We start from the raw sequence: 17363 nt of genomic DNA, 5'->3' as shown, positions 1-17363 counted from the left end.
CTAACCGCCCAGGATGCCATCTGAGCAACTTGTCACCTGCTGTGGCTATTACTCATTGTCCGTCCACTATAGAACTACTTTAAGCGCAACAGGTAACCTACGATATATTGATCAACGCGACAGGTATCGACTGCCTTTCAGCTGTGCCCATGTTCGATCTAATGTTATTGGAGGTTCCGTTTATACTCCCTGTGTTAGTTAACGCAACAATTGTCCCATTCACTTGTAGCTCTGTCAAGGGGGTTTTAGTGCGCACAGCCTGTACTACTTATATGAGACGTGTGGTGTGCATATTAATTTAGACAAACATCATGGTGAGTATAATGTAAGAAACTTTTGATATAAATATTCAAATGAATTCAGATGCTGTGTAAAGAAATATATCGAAAATTGACTTAAATATAGTCGTCAATAACATGTCCCGAACTGTGGTAATGAAGGTCGACCACGAGTATAACACTTCCCGAACTGTGGTAATGAAGGTCGACCACGAGTATAACGCTTCCCGAACTGTGGTAATGAAGGTCGACCACGACTACAAGATGTACCGAACTGTGGTAATGAAGGTCGACCACGAGTATAACACTTCCCGAACTGTGGTAATGAAGGTCGACCACGAGTATAACACTTCCCGAACTGTGGTAATGAAGATCGACCACGAGTATAACACTTCCCGAACTGTGGTAATGAAGGTCGACCACGAGTATAACGCTTCCCGAACTGTGGTAATGAAGGTCGACCACGAGTATAACGCTTCCCGAACTGTGGTAATGAAGGTCGACCACGAGTATAACGCTTCCCGAACTGTGGTAATGAAGGTCGACCACGAGTATAACACTTCCCGAACTGTGGTAATGAAGGTCGACCACGAGTATAACACTTCCCGAACTCTGGTAATGAAGGTCGACCACGACTACAAGATGTACCGAACTGTGGTAATGAAGGTCGACCACGAGTATAACACTTCCCGAACTGTGGTAATGAAGGTCGACCACGAGTATAACACTTTTCGAACTGTGGTAATGAAGGTCGACCACGAGTATAACACTTCCCGAACTGTGGTAATGAAGGTCGACCACGAGTATAACACTTCCCGAACTATGGTAATGAAGGTCGACCACGAGTATAACACTTCCCGAACTATGGTAATGAAGGTCGACCACGAGTATAACACTTCCCGAACTGTGGTAATGAAGGTCGACCACGAGTATAACACTTCCCGAACTGTGGTAATGAAGGTCGACCACGAGTATAACACTTCCCGAACTCTGGTAATGAAGGTCGACCACGACTACAAGATGTACCGAACTGTGGTAATGAAGGTCGACCACGAGTATAACACTTCCCGAACTGTGGTAATGAAGGTCGACCACGAGTATAACACTTTTCGAACTGTGGTAATGAAGGTCGACCACGAGTATAACACTTCCCGAACTGTGGTAATGAAGGTCGACCACGAGTATAACACTTCCCGAACTATGGTAATGAAGGTCGACCACGAGTATAACACTTCCCGAACTATGGTAATGAAGGTCGACCACGAGGACAAGATATACCGAACTGTGGTAATGAAGGTCGACAACGAGTATAACTCTTCCCTAACTGTGGTAATGAAGGTCAACCACGAGTATAACACTTCCCGAACTATGGTAATGAAGGTCGACCACGAGTATAACATGTCCCGAACTGTGGTAATGAAGGTCGAACACGAGTATAACATGTCCCGAACTGTGGTAATGAAGGTCGAACACGAGTATAACATGTCCCGAACTGTGGTAATGAAGGTCGGAACCACAACATGTTTTTGCCAAGACATCCAGGCAACATTTATTCCTTGTTTACAAAAGTCCAAAGTATCCCCCGACGCCGACATACACCACCCCATACAATACCAGTGCGCTGTCCCCCATGTACAGGTAAGGTTCCAAATCAACACAATTTATCAGTAAACACAAACTTCATTTCATGTTCATAAATAAACTCGAAACATATGGAGAAGTATGTCCGTTAAGAAGAGATGTTTCCAATACTAACCAATTAATGACACAACTGCCAATCAGTCAAGTGTTACCACACTTTATTCTTATCACGATATCACGTGATTTCCAAACTTTACGCGCCAATCCTCCACGAGACAAATGGTGCATCTCAAGTCATGGATCTATGACGTCACATGTGATGAGTATCGGTTCACATAACATACCAGTATGTTCGTTTGTGCATCAACCAATCTAATACCTCTTGAATATGAGTTTGTCTCCACCTATTAACCAACATGAATGGTTTTCGCGTTTCTTTTGGTGGGGAATGGTCTCTTTACTCCGAGAGAGGAACAAACATAGTTTCAGTACATTTCTTATATTGTCCCATAGAGTCCTAAGCATTTATGCCCAAACCTTTTCAATGTTGTACAAGCAAAGCCATTAAGTCAGATAATTGGGTAGTGATAGCAGGCGAGTGTCGCTTTTAAAAAGTCAGTGGATTAAATATTCCCTGGAATTAGCTGCAGTTATGTGTTATGGTAAAATATAAACAGAGCATGGTCAACATTAAACACTAAACATCAAATATTCTTTCAAAAAGGTGTAGTTTTTGCATAAATTTCGTTGAAAAATACCCAACCCAAGGTGTATGCTTACCAAAACAGCAAGTTTAGCGTGGCATGGAAAGCGCTCAAGGGGCTGATTAGAGTGCTAATTAATTCATGAAGCGTTAAATATTTCAACTTCAAACTTTGTAAAAGTATTCTTTAATGAATTATGAATGCTAAAATTTTGTATGGATTGAAGAATAATCCAATCTTGCTACCAAATATTTTCGATGTCTTTAATTTTACATCATTGAAAAGGTTTGGACATAAACACTTGGAATTCGAAAACTATAGGAAAATGCTTTACTGAAACGAAGTTTGTTCTCTCGCAGAGGAAAGAGTTCACTACGCCTGTGGAAAGATCGCCTGCCGAACACGATCACAGGGTCTGTGCTCATTCGTCACCACTCGCATCTTTCCGTAACCTTGTCCCGGAAAGGCACGAGTTGGTCACGAATGGGAGTGAGCTTATACTCGGGGTAAAACGCTCAGTCAGAGTTTACCAACAATATGCGTCTCTTGATATATGCTGATCAGCACAATCTGGTTTCAGAGAGTAGGGAATCATCGGACAAACTCGCAGGGGAAATTTTCATAATGGAAGGACGACGCCACCGCCCTATCATGCTAAGTGCTGCTCCGTATCGCGAATAGAACTGTATGTTTCTAACTTCGGTTGATATTCACGAAACCCCGTCAAACTTTAACTTTGACGTCATGCATTTTGTTTCGGCACACTGAAAAAAGAACTCTCAACTCCAGGTACCACGACACTACACCTTGCACCCTACAGCTCTATCAACGTCTTCCCTGTACGCCCAACTCCCCACCCCCAGGTACCACGACACTGCACCTTGCACCCTGCAGCTCTATCGACGTCTTCCCTGTAAGCCCGACTCCCCACCCCGACACTACACCTTGCACCCTGCAGCTCTATCGACGTCTTCCTTGTACGCCCAACTCCCCACCCCGACACTACACCTTGCACCCTGCAGCTCTATCGACGTCTTCCCTGTACGCCCAACTCCCCACCCCTAGGTACCACGACACTACACCTTGCACCCTGCAGCTCTATCGACGTCTTCCCTGTACGCCCAACTCCCCACCCCGACACTACACCTTGCACCCTGCAGCTCTATCGACGTCTTCCCTGTACGCCCAACTCCCCACCCCGACACTACACCTTGCACCCCGCAGCTCTATCGACGTCTTCCTTGTATGCCCAACTCCCCACCCCGACACTACACCTTGCACCCTGCAGCTCTATCGACGTCTTCCTTGTATGCCCAACTCCCCACCCCGACACTACACCTTGCACCCTGCAGCTCTATCGACGTCTTCCCTGTACGCCCAACTCCCCACCCCGACACTACACCTTGCATCCTGCAGCTCTATCGACGTCTTCCTTGTACGCCCAACTCCCCACCCCGACACTACACCTTGCACCCTGCAGCTCTATCGACGTCTTCCTTGTACGCCCAACTCCCCACCCCGACACTACACCTTGCACCCTGCAGCTCTATCGACGTCTTCCTTGTACGCCCAACTCCCCACCCCGACACTACACCTTGCACCCTGCAGCTCTATCGACGTCTTCCCTGTACGCCCAACTCCCCACCCCGACACTACACCTTGCACCCTGCAGCTCTATCGACGTCTTCCTTGTACGCCCAACTCCCCACCCCGACACTACACCTTGCATCCTGCAGCTCTATCGACGTTTTCCCTGTACGCCCAACTCCCCACCCCGACACTACACCTTGCATCCTGCAGCTCTATTGACGTCTCCCCTGTACGCCCAACTCCCCACCCCGACACTACACCTTGCACCCTGCAGCTCTATCGACGTCTTCCTTGTACGCCCAACTCCCCACCCCGACACTACACCTTGCACCCTGCAGCTCTATCGACGTCTTCCTTGTACGCCCAACTCCCCACCCCCAGGTACCACGACACTACACCTTGCATCCTGCAGCTCTATTGACGTCTCCCCTGTACGCCCAACTCCCCACCCCGACACTACACCTTGCACCCTGCAGCTCTATCGACGTCTTCCCTGTACGCCCAACTCCCCACCCCGACACTACACCTTGCATCCTGCAGCTCTATTGACGTCTCCCCTGTACGCCCAACTCCCCACCCCGACACTACACCTTGCACCCTGCAGCTCTATCGACGTCTTCCCTGTACGCCCAACTCCCCACCCCGACCCTACACCTTGCACCCTGCAGCTCTATCGACGTCTTCCTTGTACGCCCAACTCCCCACCCCGACACTACACCTTGCATCCTGCAGCTCTATCGACGTCTTTCTTGTACGCCCAACTCCCCACCCCGACACTACACCTTGCACCCTGCAGCTCTATCGACGTCTTCCTTGTACGCCCAACTCCCCACCCCGACACTACACCTTGCACCATGCAGCTCTATCGACGTCTTCCTTGTACGCCCAACTCCCCACCCCGACACTACACCTTGCACCCTGCAGCTCTATCGACGTTTATCTGGTACGCCCAACTCCCCACCCCGACACTACACCTTGCACCCTGCAGCTCTATCGACGTCTTCCTTGTACGCCCAAGTCCCCACCCGGACACTACACCTTGCACCCTGCAGCTCTATCGACGTCTTCCCTGTACGCCCAACTCCCCACCCCGACACTACACCTTGCACCCTTCAGCTCTATCGATGTCTTCCTTGTACGCCCAACTCCCCACCCCCAAATACCACGACCCTACACCTTGCACCCTGCAGCTCTATCAACGTCTTCCCACTACGCCCAACTCCCCACCCCCAGGTACCACGACACTACACCTTGCACCCTATATATTTTATCAACGTCATTCCTGCGTGAACACACAGCTGTGTCTTGAAGCGGATAACTCAATATAACGATTCACTGTATCAAAAACTATACGTGATTAAACGACAAACTACACCGTTAAAACATTTATTCCACAATTTATATCGATCCCAAAATAATTAGGACAGATCGATAGAGTTAGTATTGCGCCCGTGAGGTTTTGTGTCTTTCACGTAACCCCCCACGACGTACGTCACCAGAGCATGTCGGGAAGGATTAGTACGGCAGTGAGTTTAATGGACGTGGACTATTAAAGAATAGTATTCAATACAGGCATAAAAGACTCGTCCATGGCAAGGGCATGTAACTAAGATAGAAACACCCTGATCGTGGATACGTATGATTTTGCAGACAGTAGGGTTCCCCTGGGCGAGTCAAGCCGTTATCGGAGGATGATCAATTATTGGTATTTGTGTCAAATCAATTTCTTACATGTATTTGTTGTATGGCAGTGTCTGTTTTAGTTCACAGCTTATTTTACGAAAACAATAAGTCATACAATAAATCAGCCTATATTAAACATGGACACAAACGTTCTCAAGCCAATTTACAAGTATAGTCTAGGCACGAAGCATTAACGTGTTTTCCATGTGTATTGCACATCACGGTTTAGCAATTGGTTACACAGATATATATGGTGTTTTATACCCAAAGGTGGCTGTATAAAGAGGTGCAGTTGGTTACACAGATATATGATGTGTTCTATACCCACAGGTGGCTGTATAAAGAGGTGCAGCTGGTTACACAGATATGTGTAGTGTTCTATACCCAAAGGTGGCTGTATAAAGAGGTGCAGCTGGTTACACAGATATATGTTGTGTTCTATACCCACAGGTGGCTGTATAAAGAGGTGCAGCTGGTTACACAGATATATGTTGTGTTCTATACCCACAGGTGGCTGTATAAAGAGGTGCAGTTGGTTACACAGATATACGTGGTGTTCTATACCCACAGGTGGCTGTATAAAGAGGTGCAGCTGGTTACACAGATATATGTTGTGTTCTATACCCACAGGTGGCTGTATAAAGAGGTGCAGCTGGTTACACAGATATGTGTTGTGTTCTCTACCCACAGGTGGCTGTATAAAGAGGTGCAGCTGGTTACACAGATATGTGTTGTGTTCTCTACCCACAGGTGGCTGTATAAAGAGGTGCAGCTGGTTACACAGATATGTGTTGTGTTCTCTACTGACAGGTGGCTGTATAAAGAGGTGCAGCTGGTTACACAGATATGTGTTGTGTTCTATACCGACAGGTGGCTGTATAAAGAGGTGCAGCTGGTTACACAGATATGTGTTGTGTTCTCTACCGACAGGTGGCTGTATAAAGAGGTGCAGCTGGTTACACAGATATGTGTTGTGTTCTCTACCCACAGGTGGCTGTATAAAGAGGTGCAGCTGGTTACACAGATATGTGTTGTGTTCTATACCGACAGGTGGCTGTATAAAGAGGTGCAGCTGGTTACACAGATATGTGTTGTGTTCTATACCGACAGGTGGCTGTATAAAGAGGTGCAGCTGGTTACACAGATATGTGTTGTGTTCTCTACCGACAGGTGGCTGTATAAAGAGGTGCAGCTGGTTACACAGATATGTGTTGTGTTCTATACCGACAGGTGGCTGTATAAAGAGGTACAGCTGGTTACACAGATATGTGTAGTGTTCAAAACCCACAGGTGGCTGTATAAAGAGGTGCAGCTGGTTACACAGATATGTGTTGTGTTCTCTACCGACAGGTGGCTGTATAAAGAGGTGCAGCTGGTTACACAGATATGTGTTGTGTTCTATACCGACAGGTGGCTGTATAAAGAGGTACAGCTGGTTACACAGATATGTGTAGTGTTCAAAACCCACAGGTGGCTGTATAAAGAGTACAATAATCCACGCCGGCGGGGTACGATGACACCACACAATTACAATGTACAGGTCACACACAAAACATACCACCACATCATCACACACCATGCATACCACCACATCATCGCACAAAGACACATCATCGCACACCACCACGCCACCACATCATCGCACACCACCACATCATCGCACACCACCACATCATCGCACAAAACCACACCATGCACACCACCACATCATCGCACAACACCACATCATCGCACAACACCACATCATTGCACAACACCACACCATGCACACCACCACACCATGCACACTACCACACCATCGCACACCAGCACACCATGCACACCACAACATCATCGCACAACCCCACACCATGCACACCACCACATCATCGCACACAAACCACACCATGCACACAACTACATCATCACATCATCGCACACCATCACATCATCGCACACCACCACACCATGCACACCACCACACCATGCACACCACCACACCATCGCACACCACCACATCATCGCACAAAAACCACACCATGCACACAATCACATCATCGCACACCACATCATCGCACACCACCACACCATCGCACACCATCACATCATCGCACACCACCACACGATGCACACCCCCACACCATGCAAACTACCACACCATGCACACCACCACATCATCACACACCACCACACCATACACACCACCACATCATCGCACACCACCATACCATGCACATCACATCATCGCACACCACCACACCATGCACACCACCACATCATCGCACACAACCACACCACCACATCATCGCACACCACATCATCGCACACCACCATACCACCACACCTTCACATCATCGCACACCACCACACCAATTCACACCACCACATCATCGCACACCACCACACCATGCACACCACCACACCATGCACACAACCACACCACCACACACCACCACATCATCGCACACCACATCATCGCACACCACCACACCATGCACACCACCACATCATCGCACACCACCACATCATCACACACCATAACACCATGCACACAACCACACCACCACACACCACCACATCATCGCACACCACCACATCATCGCACACCACCACATCATCGCTCACCACCACATCATCACACACCACAGCAACATCACACACCACCACATCATCGCTCACCACCACATCATCGCTCACCACCACATCATCGCTCACCACCACATCCTCACACAACACCACATCATCACACACCACCACATCCTCACACACCACCACATCATCGCACACCATGCACAGATGATACCTTCATGTTTGCCTGAATTGCTGCACTAAAGTATTTTTTAAATGACCAGTTCAACCAATACTCTCTCAACTCTCATAACTCCTGCTTGATGACCGTTTTTTCAGTATTTCTGAAAATAAACGATCATCAAACCGGAATTATTAAAACTGGTTTCCCCCAAATGCGTTCAAAAAAATCATAATATATTTGAAGACATTATTATATTCTTGAATTAAATACAGAAAATGTACTTTTGTTTTTCGACCTTAAATATCCCTGACTTTTCCTGGAATATTGGAAATCTGCCAATGTATGTATACCCCTACTGGTTAAAAACCAATGCATGCCACATGCCCTAGTTGGAGTTGCGTTCCAGTATTGTTGAGTATATGTCTTTTGACAGTTCATTTCCAACGCGTAAACAACATGAATATACGAACCGGCACTTTACAATCCGTCCAAATCAGTTGTATTACGCGAGGTGGAAAGATCAATACATTAACACACGTCTTCTATTGCTATTGAACGTAACTGCAAATATCGTCACATTCATACGGTTAATGTACATAAATGTACATAATACGCCCTTTCAACAGACTTCACAATTATACAATGACAAACATATCATTATGGTTTATAGTCACGTGTAATACATTATTACTTTGTATGTCACACACCCGTGGAGATACTTAGGCAAAAGTAAAGCAATTCTTTTTTACGTTAATGGCAGTAATAAATGCGAAATCACCCGAGCACATGAAGCATGATTTAGGCAGGGTTTTAGCCATCTTAATTGATATTTTGAACTAAATCAAACTTCTGGACCATGATCGTCATCGTATTTATGTACAACACTCAATAAAAAGTTCGATATTTTTATCTCTACTTTGATCTGGCAACGAGTCGAAACTAGGTGCTTTTAGGCGGAAAATATGACATAATTAATTCATACTAGCGTACTTTTGTTTCAATTTTCGTTTTAGTAGGTTATTTTAGGATTTGTATCAATGTTTAACCTTTGTGTGATAAATAAATTCTAAGATATTAAAGAAAACAAAAGTGTACGAGTTGATGGTACTTTGCTGCGTTAACACATGTACTGTCAAGGTTGTTGAAATAGCACTGTCTAGTATTATTTGGGTAGTTAGTATGAGGATGTTACATTGGACAGATTACACAGTAGGGACATTGATGAAAAGTGTTCTTGCTGAAGACACTTTTGGACGTTTTGTTAGTAATTGTATTCCCTCATTATTTCAACTGTCTTGTGTTTGACCGCGAATAGCTGCAAACTTCCTCTGTGGCGTTATGAAATAACGCATTAAGTCTCTTGTTGAATAAAAGCAAAAAAAGTAACATTTCAAGGATCATAAAAATATCTTCTGAAAGGAGAGCTCATCTTACGATTCCGACTATATCATAAGCAAGTGTTTATGAATCAGTATCAAATAGCGATGGGGGCGGTCGGGTAGCCTAGTGGTTAAAGCGTTCGCACGCCACGCCGAAGACCCGGGTTCGATTCCCGACATGGGTACAATGTGTGAAGCCCATTTCTGATGTCCCCCGCCGTGATATTGCTGGAATATTGCTAAAAGTGGTGTAAAACCATACTCACTCACTAACTCAAATAGCGATGATGCCTGGTGTTAGCCAAAAGCTGAGCGTATCCTGCTCCAATGGTGGCACCCGTCACATACACATGCAAAGGCAACTCAAAATAGGGAATTGCATTGGACATCAATTTGTCACTGAGGTGTCAAATTGTGCAATATGCTCCATATGTCTCAACTTTGTGCAAAAGTTGTATGGCGCTCTTTAAAATCTTCGAAGAAAGAGCATACTTGTCATATTGCCATGTGGACAGTTTTTTGTCACTCAGAATTTTTATGCATAGATTTAAATATGAAACAGACGCGTCAGTTTCACTGGTCTCTTCTATTTCTAAATCAGTGGCTGTTCGACCATTAATGAGGGGAGGTGAAATGGGGGTTTAACGTCGCGTCCAAGGTGATTGTACTTATATAGCGACGTGCATGTGTGTATGTGTGTGTGTGTGTGTGTGTGTGTGTGTGTGTGTGTGGCTGCTTGTATTGGACTTATGGTGATTTATAGTGCAAGCTCACTGAGATACTATGCCGCAGTTTAACATGAATACCCCGAGCCGACCAGTCCTTATTTTAGCCCCTTAATGCCGAGCGCCATACAGGGTAACAACAAGTACAATCTCTTAATGTCTTTTGGTCTGACGAGGCCGGGGATCGAACCCCGGACCTTCTACCACTTGACCACGGAGGCGGTCCTCAGAAGATAAGGTTATACATAGATACATATACTAAAATAGCCCAATAAAGTTTAAATTGACACAACGTACGATAGTAAGAATTAATAATGCCGTGTTCCCGCTGCTAAGGACCTAGTTTTCGACAAAGTTAAGATAACAATATCGAACTTATTTAGTGTCGTATATAAATACCACAATGATTATTGCCCGAAAGCCCTCAGCGCATTGTATATGTTAGATTAAATTCAAAATATTTTTTAAAAGCTAAAAACTTGTCTCAATCATGCTTCATGTGTTCGGGTGAAAATCGCATTGTTTTCTGCCCTGCGAGAAAATGGTAGTCGTTTCCTACCAACTTCCGCTTTGGCACAAACAGCGCTTACCCGCACGGGGCACCGTGCTTACAAAACCACGTCAAACTCATGGCATGCCACACGTATTTTAAAAACTTGGTTTACGATTCCACCGACTCCAAAGAACTGAGATGTGAAAAAAAGGGAAAAACAGTTGTCTTTTTATTCCGCAGACCAGAAATAAGAAAAATGTTTAAAAACCTTCAGTTGGTACCGAGATTTTTTTAGCTAGAGGCTATAAAACCAGATATTTAAATCTACGAGCCTGAATTATTTTAATGAGAAACACTTCACAACACTGTTATTTTTGCTGCAGCAATTTCTTTTTTATCAAGAGTAAGAAGCATTATTACTTTTTTCAAGAATGTTCGGTGACAATATGTTTTTTTCGATAAAATCCCAGCATCATTATCCACCAACCCCCATGGGTACAATGTGTGAAGCCCATTTCTGGTGTTCCCGCCGTGATATTGCTGGAATATTGCTAAAAGCGGCGTAAAACCATACTCACTCACTCACTCACTGAATATAAAGTGGTCGGTCCCTAACGTGGCGGCCAGGAAAAAACGATTCTGAACAAGGCGAACCAGTAACTAAGACCCTTAGCAACGATCATCAGGGCACGATGACGCGCGATTGCTAGTCCTACTAAGAGAACACCCATGTGCTATTCAGATATAACCAAGCCCCTGTTTTAACGGAGGAAAACATTACAGGTGGACTAACATAATGTGCCCTTTTCTTGCAGACAAAAAAATATAATGAGCACCTGTAGATAGTGAAAAACACAACTTAGCTCCTGAACATAGGGAAAAATGCCCTTCTCAAACCAAACCACCACATTTACCTCGACTGAATTGAATATCCGAATTGCAGAGGACTGGAAGAATTATATTAAGCTCATTAACGCGTACATAAAATTGTGGGTTTTAAGTTTATTTTGTCAGTGAAAAATAGAGGTAATGTAGTTTTAGTCACATGTCATTTATCAACGGCATTTTTTGTATCAGAATAAATGGTAGCACAATCTGTTGTTGGCGACGGCTGTTAGGTGCTTTATCTATACGGCTACACGCTGCCTTCATCATACAATGTCAAAATGCATGATCTATCATCACTTTGTGGCATGGACGTACAGAAGAACATGGATATAACGACTTACAAGGGACCGGTGAAATCAGTTCGTTATATACCTTGTTCATTATATACGTTTTCACACCCGCCATCTTGGATAAAACAACAGACACTTTGATTGGTCGGATGAAGGGTCGTTCTGACATGACCCGTGATGAGATTGCACAATACACATAAGTGCAGCGTTCATTTGTATTAGCAGTGATCACTTCATAGCATTCAATTGATAACCTTTCATAACATTCATTTAATAACATTTAATTCGTAACATTTTTAGAACATTGTTTATCAAATACATGTACATATTTAGCATTTCACGATTTACATACGGGGAGATGTGTACTCGGTGATGTTGCTCTGGCCTCGTTTTGCTGACTGCATTCGTGAAACCGCATCGTTGAGATGAGAGAAACTGTCAAATCATGTCATCTCTTTTGAATTTTTGTTTGTTTTAAACCTTCAGTGTCACACTAACCGTGTTAAGCTATTTTCACCAAATGCAAAACAGGTCAAGCTACAGGGCTGCTAATAGTTCTCCATGACTCACTGAGGTCACTGTGGTAGGTCGTCATTGTGACGATTGATGAACCATACATACCAGATAAACACCTCACAGATTTTTTGGCAACATAACGCTGGGCGGGTGATGTGAGTTGTTGTCATTTTTAAGTCGCTGATGATTTATCCTGTTAAGCATTACATCATGCCATGCCATTCACTTTGTGTTGGGGGCCATTTACGAAGATGCCAAGAGTCTTCTTGACGCGAAGGGGGCACGGGTCTATAGGAGTTGCGTCCCTTTGGCGTGTCAGGATCCTATGGTCGTCGGTTCATATCTCAGATTTGCTCTCATTATGTTTCTAGGTTTCAGCACCATACCCCTGCTCGTGGGTTTCATCAAAGTGGTAAACGTCTAATACTAGTATCTGCATCACTATACTTCGGGCTTTCCTCCCATATCAAGCTGACACGCCGTGATATAACTGGAATATTGTCCAAAGTCGCGTAAAACCAACTTCACTTATATTCGAAGTGGATTGGAACTCCAGAGTAATTCATATCACATTTTCGATTCGTACCCGCAATCTCAAATCATAGCATCAGTACTATGTGGTTTCACAAATGCTTCATGAGGGTGTATGGTTTTATGCCACTTTTTGCAATATTCCAGCAAGAAAACACAGCGGGGAAAACAGAAATTGGCATCATATATTGTACCCATGTGGGGAATAGAACCCGGGTCTTTGGTGTGACGACGAACGCTTTAACCAGTAGGCAAGTAGGCTACCACACCTCCCCAAATGCATCATGAGCGGGTTGACATCCGGAACACATGGCGCCATTCTTCGTCTTTCTACAGTCATCAGCCACCCCTCATCATTGTAAGTTTTATGTTCACAAAACCCACTCAAGAACATGTTTGGAGATTTCGTGTTTTCTTACTGACTGACTGAGTATTTTCTTACGCCGCTTTTAGCAATATTCCAGCAATATCACGGCGGGGGACACCAGAAATGGGCTTTACACATTGTACCCATGTGGGGAATCGAACCCGGGTCTTCGGCGTGACGAGCGAACGCTTTAACCACTAGGCTACCCGACCGCCCCCGTGTTTTCTTAGATTTGATGTAGTGATTTCACCTGTTGTAACATTATTCCAACTCTATCACGGTGGAGGACACCAAGAACAAACTGGACCAATTTATGGATACAAACTCGGACCTTTTCCTGTTTTAACTACATGGCCAACCGCCGCCATGTTGATTCATAATTAAAATGCAAACCACAATGTTCAGTGTAGTGACTGACACCAGTGCACTCGACATTAAACAGGGGAGGCGACTCCAAATAATATATGTTGCTATGGACAACCACAGCATTCCTTTAAGTCAATGTACACCTCAGTTAGGTTCTACTATTCCTAATGAAAAAAGACACACACAATAAAGATTCCCAGATTGTTATCGCGACGTCGATATTGAGCGTGAATAATTATTTTCTTAATACACTCTGTAGCCTTGACGGTCGTGGAATGTACACATCTCCCAACACAACAAAACACATACATCGGTTCCCATGTGTCTGTTTGTCAAGGGTCCAACGTTCCACACGTGCACTTGTATCAAATATCACAGGCGCGGTATAACGGGGTTACCTACGATATAACGCGGCGAGGAGCAGATGCGTGTACTGACAATGGTAGCTGGTACAACTATACTATAAAACATCACACACAGCTAATGGCTTTGACTGCAGTAATCCGCCTAAAGTACAGTACAGTTGATTAAAAAATACACTTGTGGCGGTTGTCGCAATGTTAGTGGATCATTTGCCTCCACAACGCTCATTTAACTGTGACAAACAAATGACGTACACTAACCAAAAAATCACATAAAACCGGGTTACTTATCTCCAAAAGTGTCGTTAATATATTTACTTCAATGACGTTAAAACAAAAATGTCGTCTGCTGAATGTATCAGCGGCCATCTTGAATTCGACGCCATCTTGCAAAACGAAACTAACATTCCATCAAACTTTATCAAATCTCTCTCCCTCCTTATGCAAGTCACCTGTACATCGTTTAAAGCTGAAAAGCAGATAAACAAACACAAATAGCATACACAAGCAACAAAAAGAAACAGCTACGCTTCCCGAAACACCATATATAGCGATGAAAGTCCTTGTCAACAGGTGCTATGCGCATCTGTCCCATAGTTCACCAACGCTAATGACAGAAGCAAGTTTTGAAACATTCCAACCTACCTTCAGTTTCGTCCTTTTCATCTTTTTCAGTTGGCGTATCTTTCTTGCCCGTTGCCATGGTGGAATGTCCGATAGTAAGTAAAGCTGTGACCGCAACTACTCCGTGTTGGGTACTGTCTGTCTGCTGCTAATGTGGAGGTCGTCTCACGCACACTCCCGCCTGCAGTACATCTGCTATTAGTCACATTGTGGTATGATATAATTTCTTGCAGCCCCCTCCAAGTAATTGACAAGTGGGTCACGTGACTACTTGGCAGTTTGTCCCGAATCCTGTTAGTTCCACAACAATACTGCCATCATTCAGTTGACATTTCCAAACGCCAAGGTTAAGTGGCAACACTGAGATTAACTTTTAAAATATGCATCGATGGGGCTTGGAAAAACGTCATAAAAATGCTTTGACATTTTTGGTATGTAAGATATGTGTACATGGTTTGAATGTTTTTGGCTCATCGGAAATTGTTCTGATAAATAAATCGTACGCATTTCTACTTTTTATAATGGTAGATGCATTCACTTATCTGATCGTGAATTCCTATCCCAGATTGGACTCTAGTATGATTAGAGGCGACTAATGGGATCGGGTGGTCAGGCTCACTGACTTGGTTGATGCATGTCATGGTATCCCAATTGCGTGGATCGATGCTCATGATATCAATCAAGGGATTTGTCTGGTCCGGAATCGATTATATACAGACCGCCGTCATATAGCTGGAATAATGCTGAGTGCGGCGTAAAACAACAAACAAACATCTAGTATGATAAATATTTTGATACACACACTAGTCATTAATAGTCATATATCGATGCCTAAGTAATATAAAACAGGTGTCCAGTTAACATGTGTAACTTCAGAAACCAATGTGTAAATAGTGATACGGTCCTATCGATAGTCCGTGTGATGAACACTGCAAGGTATTTAAATACGATAAAACTGCTGCATGACAGTACTGATGTGTCTAGGTCAACTGACTTGACACAACATATACATGCAGGGGGATGATACTGTCACCAGCAGTACTGATGTGTCTAGGTCAACCAACTTGACACAACATATACATGCAGGGGGATGATACTGTCACCAGCAGTACTTGGTGTGTCTAGGTCATCCAACTTGACACACCATATACATGCACAGGGATGATACTGTCACCAGCAGTACTGGTGTGTCTAGGTCAACCAACTTGGGACAACATTTACATGCACGGGGGATGATACTGACGCCAGCAGTACTGATGTGTCTAGACCAACCAACTTGAGACAACATGTACATGCACGGGGATGATACTGTCACTAGCAGTACTGATGTGTCTAGGTCAACCAACTTGACACAACATATACATGCAGGGGGATGATACTGTCACCAGCAGTACTTGGTGTGTCTAGGACAACCAACTTGACACACCATATACATGCACGGGGATGATACTGTCACCAGCAGTACTGATGTGTCTAGGTCAACCAACTTGACACAACATATACATGCAGGGGGATGATACTGTCACCAGCAGTACTTGGTGTGTCTAGGACAACCAACTTGACACAACATGTACATTCACGGGGATGATACTGTCACCAGTACTTGGTGTGTCTAGGACAACCAACTTGACACAACATATACATGCAGGGGGATGATACTGTCACCAGCAGTACTTGGTGTGTCTAGGACAACCAACTTGACACACCATATACATGCACGGGGATGATACTGTCACCAGCAGTACTGATGTGTCTAGGTCAACTGACTTGACACAACATATACATGCAGGGGGATGATACTGTCACCAGCAGTACTGATGTGTCTAGGACAACCAACTTGACACAACATATACATGCAGGGGGATGATACTGTCACCAGCAGTACTTGGTTTGCTAGGTCAACCAACTTGGGACAATATATACATGCACGGGAATGATACTGTCACCAGTACTTGGTGTGTCTAGGACAACCAACTTGACACAACATGTACATGCACGGGGATGATACTGTCACCAGCAGCACTTGGTGTGTCTAGGTCAACCAACTTGACACAACATATACATGCAGGGGGATGATACTGTCACCAGCAGTACTGATGTGTCTAGGTCAACTAACTTGACACAACATATACATGCACGGGGATGATACTGTCACCAGCAGTACTGGTGTGTCTAGGTCAACCAACTTGACACAACATATACATTCACGGGGATGATACTGTCACCAGCAATACTGATGTGTCTAGGTCAACCAA

The 17363-nt window shown here is 44.5% G+C and overlaps 1 protein-coding gene across 6 annotated transcripts in view; it reads right to left on the bottom strand.

The window, feature by feature from the left end:
• LOC124149331 (serine/threonine-protein phosphatase 2B catalytic subunit alpha isoform-like) overlaps window positions 1-15288 on the bottom strand; it is a 57195-nt gene extending 41907 nt beyond the window's left edge. For 3 of the 6 annotated variants that reach the window (XM_046520837.2, XM_046520846.2, XM_046520847.2), the window contains exon 1: window positions 15130-15288. In XM_046520837.2, coding sequence (XP_046376793.1) covers window positions 15130-15187 — 58 coding nt within the window. In that variant the 5' untranslated portion in view covers window positions 15188-15288. The remainder of the gene's footprint in view (window positions 1-15129) is intronic. The other 3 variants (XM_046520839.2, XM_046520840.2, XM_046520842.2) reach the window with 2 other exon arrangements.
• Window positions 15289-17363: the final 2075 nt, after the last annotated feature.

The sequence above is a fragment of the Haliotis rufescens genome, unplaced genomic scaffold, assembly GCF_023055435.1.
Source record: "Haliotis rufescens isolate VD_foot unplaced genomic scaffold, xgHalRufe1.0.p SCAF_11, whole genome shotgun sequence".
NCBI classification, from domain to species: Eukaryota; Metazoa; Mollusca; class Gastropoda; order Lepetellida; family Haliotidae; genus Haliotis; species Haliotis rufescens.
This window is presented reverse-complemented; position numbering and strand designations above follow the sequence as displayed.